The 9,863-nt window shown below is 47.6% G+C and overlaps 2 protein-coding genes across 11 annotated transcripts in view; both read right to left on the minus strand.

Annotated features, from left to right (window-relative positions):
* Positions 1-6,980, minus strand: part of TSC22D1 (TSC22 domain family member 1) — a 156,537-nt gene extending 149,557 nt beyond the window's left edge. For 5 of the 10 annotated variants that reach the window (XR_002786406.2, XR_002786405.2, XR_002786404.2 and 2 more), the window contains exon 1: positions 3,686-6,979. Coding sequence is in view for 5 of the 10 variants with exons in the window: in XM_023551274.2 (XP_023407042.2) it covers positions 3,686-6,552 (2,867 nt within the window). In the remaining 5 variants the exon portion in view is untranslated. Of the gene's footprint in view, positions 1-3,685 lie in introns of all 10 variants that reach the window. The other 5 variants (XM_010592594.3, XM_010592595.3, XM_023551275.2 and 2 more) reach the window with 2 other exon arrangements.
* On the minus strand, positions 6,615-8,970 carry LOC135227968 (basic proline-rich protein-like). The gene is made up of 4 exons (XM_064269911.1): positions 8,964-8,970; positions 8,293-8,491; positions 7,099-8,247; positions 6,615-6,721 (listed from the first exon to the last, which is right to left on the minus strand). The coding sequence occupies exons 1-4, from the start codon at positions 8,968-8,970 to the stop codon at positions 6,676-6,678; spliced, it is 1,401 nt and encodes a 466-aa protein (XP_064125981.1). The 3' UTR covers positions 6,615-6,675.
* Positions 8,971-9,863: the final 893 nt, after the last annotated feature.

Here is a 9,863-nt window from a genome sequence, read left to right on the forward strand (position 1 = left end):
ATCGGGAGGAAGGGGGATCTGCTAAATAAGTGGTGACTATAGCAAGAGTTAAATCTTCATTTCTGTTCAGGAAGCTAATGGACAAAACCAAAAACAAAAGCAAGGAGTATTTTATTTAACAAACACTTAGACAGGACGTACAAGTTAGACACAGTTCTAAGGGCTTTCCAAACTCCCTTAATTCTTACAGAAACCCTATGAGGTACACACTATTATCTCTGCTTTTACAAATGAGGAAATTGAGGCATAGAGACATGAAAGCCCATAAAACTTAGTTAATGACAAAGGAATGATCAAACCTAGGCAGTCCCGTTCCAGAGTCCATGTTCTTAACCATCAAGCTATACCACGTATCTCGCAGCAATATATGCATGTTATTTAAGATACTAGGAAGTAATATCACACTAGTCATCTAAAAGAGGTGAAAGTGATCGCTTCTGTAAAAGGGAAAATTGGAAGGAGGAACAGGAAGCTTTTTTTAAAATAACCTTGTAACTATTTGACTCTTTAAACTGTGAATATACAACTTAAATAAAAAACTTCAAAAAATTATAATTTGGCATTTACAGTTAAAAAAGTACTTTATCTGATACAATCATACTCAGAAGTAGGCAAAGTAAGTATTATCCCCATCTTATAGACAAGAAAGCTATCACTCCTCTTCAGTAAATATTTGAGGACATAACAGGACTATGTTTGGAAAATAGTCTTCAGTTATCTCAAGGAATAATGAAGAGGTATAAAAGAGCCAGTCTCTTTATTGATTTCTTTTCAATCCATTGCATAAATTATATGATCCTGCATCTCTTATAATTAAGATGAGGGACAGCATAAACTTTAAATCATGATAGAAAACCCAACTGCAATCTACAAAGCAGAGAAAGGTCTGCTCATTAATTTGTTTAAAAAATATTTGGTCCCTGTCCTTGAGGAACTCAGTTTTGTGGGGAAGATGGGTAAACAGACAATTATAATTCAATGTGTACGGTGCTTAAACAGAGGAACATGAAAAAGTGCTAAGGGAACGACATTCCCTGGGGAAAGAGAACGCTTCAGAGGGAACATCCTGAGCTAAGTCTTGAAGGATGAATAGAAGTTTAACCAATTTAACAAAGGCCGTGCTAACAACTACAAAACGCAAAAGACTACATTTCCGTGTAAAATATCTGTATCTTCACTGTGCTGTAACTGCATGTTAAAGGCTAAATAAAATCTTTATAATAAGAGTAATTAAAAAAAAATTATACAGAATCTTAATGCTTTGATCCACATTTCTAATCTTTAGTCCCAGTGGCCAAATGAAAACATTTTCCACATGTCTAACGAACATTTTTTAAATCTAAAGCTTTAGAGTATTATTTCAAAAGCTGATTAAAGAATAACCACCATTTATTTGTGCTACCACCAAAAAGTTACATAGTAAACATATTTCCTTTGTCATATATTGAAATTATAACGTAGCCTTTCTCCCATGAGATGGCTCTGCTTCCAGATGATGCAAGTGACACATAAGCTAATATGGGAAGAAAGGTAAAAAGAATTTTTTTTTTTTTAAATCATACACTTTTTTCTCTGGTAGTTATTCTCAAATTCCCTTCCAAGGGCAAATGTAAGTAAAATAAGTAAAATTTCTTTTTCCAAACCACAGTGATAAAACTAATAATCTGTAATAAAACACCTTAAAAAAAATTATAAATATTTATCTTCTATTAGAAAGTATATATACTTTCTGACCTTTACAGGTTATTTTCGGGGCAAAATATTTTTATTTTTCAGAGTTTGGAGGGTACCTGTGAAACAAAAATTTTCCAATCAAGGTGACTCAATTTGGATGTTAACTAACAAAGGCTCAAATACGTAGCAAATTCAAAACAGGTGCAGCCTAAAGATAACTCATTACTCTAAGCCGATATTTCCCCATAATAGTTCTTGGTATCATTTCATGTCCCTTTCTGTAATTCCAAACCTTTCTATGTAATCTGTCTATAATTAATCTACCTCAGTTACTATCCAGAAAAATTAATTTTGTTATTAATATCTCAATCTGTGACTCTATCCCTACAGTTAAAAACCTAGCTGTAAGTCGCAACATGTGACTTTTTTTTTTGGCAACAGCCAGTTCAGGAAAGCCTCCTACCACTAGGAGGAAAAAAAATGAGTCATGCCAGGAGACCACAAATGGTACTTCACAAAATCATGGTAGGTTTGGATGCAAAAGGCTGGGGTTTTCAAAGTACAATTTTGTACACATAATACAGAATACATTTGGTTAGGTAAACAAGATTTTAATTGTATGACTCAGAAAAATAATAAAAATCCTGATAGATAAGATTTTAAATTATTTCAATTAATCATGCCTTTACATCTTTCTAACAACTAAAATAATCATGAAACCCTCACTGAAACGTTTTGTCTTGTATTTTTTTTTTTTAATTGCAATTCTTTTGAAAATATGCTCAACTATTCCAAAGTGAAAACCACAAATACGCATACAGAATATAAATGCTTCAACTGGTTTGATGAAAGTTCCATCAGGAAAATCTCAAACTAATTCCAAAATAATTAAATATCCTACAAGCTTATTCAAAATTCCACAGTGAAAATGAGCAGCCTTTGTCCTAACTCCTATGACATTATTTTGATCAATGTTAGTCACAGACTGGCAAATTTGTGAAAAGAACATTCCTTTGATATCAATTTAAGTTTTAAAGGAATGTAAAATCATGGGAGACTTCACAACTTTTCTAGCCAGTCAGCTTCAATGACACAAGGTGATTCAATAGGTATGATTAACACATTATTTTCAAAGTAACTGAAAAAACCCTGGTTTAAGAATGTATTTTTGGCTTTAGGTATTTTTTTGGTAAGGGAAAAAGGGAACAGATGAAGTAGATTAGCAGGGGACCAGGTCTTATTTTCATGATCCTGTAAATCCAACCCTCCTAGACTTACTTTCTCTACTCTAAAATGGCTACCACCTTGGTCTACTAGGCACAAGAAAAAATGTTCAGCAGCAGATCAAAGGCAACCCTGGTTATGTTGACAGTGTATGCCTTCCTCCTCTACAACATATTTCTTAAGATTCCTTTACTGATCAGAACAAATGACCATTAAATAAATATGCAAAAGTTGGTCAATAACAATATGAGGGCAACCAATATAGCCCAGATTAGGTCATCTTTCCTGCAAGTTTTAACTAGGAAAAGGTAACATCCTTCACAGACTAAAATCAAACAGAAGAACTGGAAACGATTGTCTAGTAAAGGAGACACAAACGTGGGAACCACAACCACCCCAAGACATGAGTATAAAGATTTTTTAGTAACTCAAAGGAATGGCTTAACTATTATACGGGTTAGCAAAAATCAAGCTTCTGTTCATTATTAATCTTTCTCAAAGGCATTCTATAAATAACACTCAGTGCCCCAAAACCTATTTTTAATATGAACATATGTTCAATTATTCTGACAAACACTGTTTACATATTAAACTCAGACCATTTCCTATCCACTCTGAAACCATTCTGTAACACTCTTGCTCTAGAAAACACTTACCGTGAAAACACATTTTCGCGTTCAAAAATGAAAACAATGCTTTAATTTTGTGCATATATATATTTATATAGCTACTAAATAGATTAACTTCCAATCTGTTGAATGTCTGCAGAAACATGGCATGATCTTACCTCTCATCCTCGCCATCCACCAGGGGTGTCGTCAGCGGTAGCACCTTCAACGGGAAAAGAGAAGCAGAGGCTGCTAGGCTGCTGCTACTCCCATCTGAAACTGCTGACATTCCCCCACTGTCACCACTGATAGTCTGAGGTAAGCCAACTAAGGAGGGTTCCACTGGGCGCCTGGCATCTTCAATTTGGCTTCCAATTGCCTGAGCTAATGATTGTGCAGAGAACTGAGCAGAACTCGGTGGTATTTGTTGTGCCAAGGGCAAATTTATATTAGTTGCTATCAAGGGAGGTTGACTAACACTCTGAACCAAATTACCATTTTGGGTGACAGGGGTTTGTGCTATATTCTGCGGTGGAACCAAGCTTGCTGGGGCAGAAGACATTGCGGAAGGAACAGTTGAGCTAACCTGATTCGTAACAGAAATACTACTAGCAGAGGGCAAAGGACTAACTGCGGGCAATTGCTGTGGAACAACTCCTTGAGCTACCGATTCTACTCCTTGTGGCTGGGGAGGCACAGTTAACAAGGTACTTTGGGGTGCAATAACCAATTGTTGAGGAAGGCTTGAAGCACTAGCTTGAACTCCCTGATGAAGAATCCCAGTTTGAGCAGGTGGAACTACTTGTGAAGACGGAGGAGCACCTTGCTGAATAACTGAAGGTGTGACTTGAGTAGAGGGCTTCTGCACTGCAGTAGGTACATTCGCCTGCTGACCAATATTTGCAATCTGACCACTAGTAGGTACAGCAGCCACTGCTGTCTGAGCCTGGCCAGTGGGCTGGGCAGATGGCCCTGCAGGCTGTGCTTGGACTAGAGTGGACTGCACTGGCAGCTGGATACCCTGCGGCTGAGCCACAGGAATCACTGCTGCTCCTGCTCCCACTGCTGCAGAAGCGGACTGTCCGGAGGACACTGCCGTCTGAAGAATCGGCTGCTGCTGTACATGTATATACTCTGAAGGAGGATTCTGAGTCACTGATTTCCCATGGCCTGGGGCCATGTGTGCAGAAACAGCCGGTTGCTGTTGTCCATATTGTAACTGTTGAGGTGGTGCCCCCGGAAGGGGAGTTTGCACTGGAGGAGTGCTCTGAGAATACGGCAGGTGGGGCTGAGCCAAACTGGACATGGAAGGCTGCTGACCTAAAGCTGAAGTCACACCAACCACATTCACAGGCGATGGCTGGATACCAGTTGCAGCACTGATAGTGGCTTGCAGAGGTACCGGTTGAAGACCTTGCTTTTGCTGATAGCTCAGTTCCTGAGACTGCATCTGTGACTGGGAAACGCTCTGCGGTATACTAGCTGCTGGAATACTCTGCGGACCAGTGCTACCGAAATCCATTTGTTGAGGGGCCACACCTTGAAGAGCTGGTTGCTGCTGCTGCGCCACCATAGTCGGGGTTCCCATCTCTCCACTTCCCACACTCTCTGTGTAGTGACTCAGTGTGCTGACGCTACTGCTCACTGAACTCCCACTAGTGCTCTCCCTCTCAGAAGTCACTTCCATGGGGTTTTGTTTTACAGTCTCCACCACTTTATTTATCACACCTTCTGTAGCAGGTACAGCACTTTCTTTTTCATAGAACTCAGTGCAAGTCCATCTACCTTTCTTAAAAGGTTCAGAACTGGTATCTAACTTCACAACTCTGAACCTTGATGTGTTAACTGCTGGTTGTTGCTGCTGACTTAAAACCGATCCCACAGTCATCCCTGTGGCTGCATTAGGGACACTGTTAACAATAGCAGAGGAAGAAACAGTACCATTGCCCATGCCACTCAAGATATTCACATTAACACCCCTGCTAGCTCCAGGTCCAACACTCACACTAGCAGCACTAGGGATACTGCTTGTATTCACATTAGCATTACCAAGCATGCTGCCTGTCACATTAGGAGTAATACTACCCACAGCAGAAATGTTAACGTTATTCACTGTACCAGTGCCGGTCACAGAACTTATACCTATACTGCCAGGAGTGCTGGGAGTGCGGATAGTAGTCATTACAGTTGCAGGTGAGCCACCGGATGATATAGCAGAAGTTGGTGCAGCTGGTATTACACTCTCAGAGCTCCCAGTTGTGCAGAGTTTTCTGGATACTGGGCTTGAGGGTGGCCCTGCAGGAATGGATGCACTGGCTACACCAGCATGGGCTGGATGGTGGTGCCCATGGTGGAGGTGGTGTCCATGATGAATGTGGTGGTGGTGATGGAGGTGGTGTGGATGGGCATTCCCATTGATCACAACATTCTGTTGTGGAAGATGTGGCAAAAGAGGCTGAGGAAGGTGAGGCTGGTTGGGAGAGACTGCCCCAGGTGTCTCCGCTTCCTGGAAGTTATTTAGAGTCTCTTCTGAGGAGCTACGTTCTGGTTCCCCTAAGTCAGTAGCCCTGGAAAGTGACACATCAAGGATCTCGGAAGAAGACAAATCTTCCGTGTGCGATTCATCCAGATCATCGTAACTCTCCGTGTCCTCTGCTATGCTGTTGTTGGAGCTGATACTGGCGGAGATCTGAGCCGGAGTAACGCTAGTTATCTGGAAGCCACTCTTCTTTTTCATTTGCGTTCCTCCTGGCGCAAGAGGCTGTGCCTGCAGCTGCGTCTGGGAAAGGAGGTTGAGGCTTTGTGGAGGCGGAGGCGGAGGCTGTGGTCCCGACGTGGAAGATGCTGCAGGAGGCGGCGGCTGGAGTAGCGACGGAGGCGGAAAATCCTCCGAAGATGTGGCATTACTCCCCACGCCGGTACCTGCTGCGCTGAGAGCAGAGGCGCTGCCACTGCCGCTGCCCCTCCGAGGGAACACAGCCGGGTGCGCCATCTTCCTCGCACTAATGTCTGCAGCGGCGGCGGCCGACTCAGGCGGCTGGTGCATTGTGTCGGGTACCGGGGGGCGGAGGAGCCGAGTGCAATTTCCTTCTGCACCGTAATCTTTGTACTGAAGAGCCGGAGAGGAAAACGGGACTGACGCTCTGCCGGGCGCGATTCCTCCTCCTCCTCAGCCGAAGGCACCGGGGCCGGTCGCTACTGCCTTCGAGGGCGAGCTTCGGGAAGGGAGGATGAACGAGGGTGAACAGGGCGGCCGGGGTCCCGAAGGGAGCCCCCTTCAGTCCTTCGCCATTCACTCTCCCCTCTACTCTCACACCCCCCCCCCCTTTATTCTGCTTCACGTGGGGTGCGGGGCAGGCGGGAGAGGAGGGGAACGGAGAGGGGAACCGAGAAATGCCCACCTCCTCCGGCCAACTCAGAAGCCACCTCAGCCCCCTCCTCCCGGCGCGGCGGCGGCGGCTCTGCAACACCCTCCCGCCTTCCCCTCGCCACCCCCGGCGCCGCCGCCGGCGAGCCCCGAGCTCAGTGCCGCTCAAACCTCCCCGCCCGGCCCCGCCGGCCCCGCCGCGCCCTCCCCCCACGCCCCGCGGACCCTTTCAAACCCCCTGGGCTCGCGGCGGCTGCTCCGGGAGGAAACGCTGGCCGCGGCTGGGGCGGCGAGGCTCGGAGCGGGGCGGCGGCGGGGCGCCCGGTACGGTGAGCCCGGCAACGAGGCGCGGGCGGGCGCGCAGAGACGCCGGGTCCTCGCGGAGCACGGCCGGGTCGCGGCGGCGGCGGTGGCAGCGGGAGCCCAGGGACCGCTCCATCACTGGCAGCCATGGAGCCCGAGCATTTTCCTCCCTCAGGGCAGGCGCCTCGGCTCGGCACACGTCCTCGGGGAGGAAGGGGCCGGCGCCCGAGGCTCCCCGGAGGGCGGCGGGACGTGCGCTGGAGCGGAGGGCTGTGCGCCTCGCTTGTCGTCGTCTCCGCAGCCGGCTCGTCCTCACCCCGCTGCTCCCGCGGCCCAGGCGGCGGCGGCGGCGGCTCCTTTCTCGGCGGCGTTGGTGGCCAGACGGGCTGGTGCAGCGACTGCAGCCGACGCCGTTCAAAGGAACGAGAGGTGGGGTTGGCCGGTGTTGGCAAACGGGGCGGGTGAGTGGGTGGGTGTTGAGGGAGGGTGTCGGGCGGGGAGGGGGCTCTGGTGGCTAACAGTGCCCTTCTCCGGCTCCCCCGACTCCCCCGTATCCCCCAGTCTCTCGCGGCATTGGGAGAGGAGGGACCAGCGCCCGAGCGCAGGAGGAGGAGGGGCGACTGCCGGCGAGAGGAGGAGGCGGTGGCGACGGGGGGAGGGGGCAAGGAAAGGGGACGGAGGAAAGATGGCGTCTGCGCATGCGCCCCAGCGCCGCAGACATAAAGCCTCGTCTGGCCGGCGAGGAGGCGGCGGGTCTTCGGGCCTTGCCGAACGCGGTCTCGACACGGAAATTGCCGAAGGCTGGCGGAGGCGCCGACGCCTGGGGTGTTGGGGGTGGGGAATTTCAGCCGAGGGAGCGGATCCGGGTCGGACTGTGGGATTCTGAGTGGGGGTGGGGCAGGCTGAGGGGCGCGGGCCGCGCGCGCCAGGTTAGGCGTGTCCGCTCTTTTCTCGCGCGCGGCGGGCGCGCGGGCGCGCGGCAGAGGAGGGGGCGCCGCGGCGAGGGGCGAGGCCCGCGGAGGGTGCTGGAGCCCCGGTCTCGGGTGTGCGCGCCCTGGGTGGTGTCCCCGCCTGCGGAATGGGTAATGAGGCTTTTCTCCGCAGCAACAGCATCACGAGTTGAGTTCCCAGGAGCCCGCCGCCGCCGTCACGAAATGAGTCAGGCTTTCTTCTGGGCCCGCGGCGGAGCCCTGCTCTTCTTGCCGCACCTGGGCTCGCCCCGGGCCGGTCCTGCCCTTGTCCCCTCGGGAGACACCACAGCGCCGGGAGTTGCGGCGTCCGCGCAGGGCCGGTGGCTCCCGGCGATAGGTGTTGCCTTTTGTGCAGTGAAAAAAAAGGAAGAAAAGTGGCTGCCATGCGGTCCCCTCAGCCTTCGACGGCCAAGGGCGAGCCTGCCGGGCAGATGTTGCAGATGTTGGCAGTTAACTACCTAAGGTCCACGGGGTAGACTCTTGTCTAGAGGGAGTGGTTGTGCCCTCCTGACCTGGAGGGAAGCAGCCCAGCCCAGTGAACTGACCTCAACAGGTGGAGCTTGTTCTCAGCCTTAGTGCCTTTTCGTTTAATTGTCCAGGTTGTGGCTTCCATGGGTTTGACTTAAAAGGCATGGTGGGAACACAAGTGGAAACGTAAATGAAGAATGCCATTTAGGGCTAGAAAAGAAAAAAAGCCATCTGAAATTCCAGTTTGGGGAGAAAAAAATACTTGCCATGGGTTCGAACGTATTTTTACAGAAGCAGAGTCAGGTTTGGCGGGAGGCAATTTACTGGAAATCGCCTGCCTGGCATTACGTGACATTTTAGCGCTAAGCATTTCTACTACTACTCGCCCTGGAATTAAAACAATTACAAAATAAGCTAAAGAACCAAGGAGAGAATTTTTTAATTTAGGTTGTTGGGGGCGTAAACGTTTATTGATTCAGGAAACCTGACGGACTCACAGATCCACAATGCTATTCAGAAGATTGTTAAAGCATAATCAATTGTCTTCTACAGGTTTTCGATAGAACACTTAGTTCAACGTGAACTTTTTCTTCATTCCATCCCTCAGAAAGTTAACAATGTCACGATTGTCTTACATTGTTGAATAGAAATGCTTCCTCAACATCCCTTGTCTACCCTGTATCAAAACTGTAATATATTGTTGCTTTATCTGCGGTCTCTCCACTCAAAAAAAAAAAAAAATTTTTTTTTTTTTTTCTCCACTAAATCCAAAAGGCCTGACTGTATTTTTGGATGTCAAATTGCTAATGGAATCTGTGTGCTAGGTACGAAGTAGGAGATTACAAATACTGAAAGTGAAGTGATAAAAGTCAAATACATTTGAAAAGATAATACTTTGCTTTATGATATTCATGAGTTTATACATGAATATACTTGCATTTTTAGATAGCTGTGGCCTTTTGGGAAACCCTGATGGTGTAGTGGTTAACTGCTATGGCTGCTAACCAAGAGCTCTGCAGTTCGAATCCACCAGGTGCTCCTTGGAAACTCCATGGGGCAGTTTTTCTCTGCCCTATAGGGTTGCTATGAGTCATAATCAACCCGAAGGCAGTGGGTTTGGGGTTTTTTTGTGTTTTTTTTTTTTTCCCCCTATGGCCTTTTGTGTATTTTACAAAAATAATCATTTCTTTTTTAATCTGCCAGCAGCTTTTGTTGGGAGTGATATGCCTGGCTACTGGCTGCCATTCA

The sequence above is a fragment of the Loxodonta africana genome, chromosome 17, assembly GCF_030014295.1.
Source record: "Loxodonta africana isolate mLoxAfr1 chromosome 17, mLoxAfr1.hap2, whole genome shotgun sequence".
Lineage (NCBI taxonomy): Eukaryota > Metazoa > Chordata > Mammalia > Proboscidea > Elephantidae > Loxodonta > Loxodonta africana.

Bases quoted from the DNA above. Each gene is read 5' to 3' on its own strand.
- LOC135227968 (XM_064269911.1), bottom strand. The intron at 8,248-8,292 runs GTGATGCTGTTG...CCCATTCCGCAG, and splicing joins GGCTCCTGGGAACTCAACTC to GCGGGGACACCACCCAGGGC. The intron at 6,722-7,098 runs GTCCGCGGGGCG...CCCTTCCCGAAG, and splicing joins AGCCCAGGGGGTTTGAAAGG to CTCGCCCTCGAAGGCAGTAG.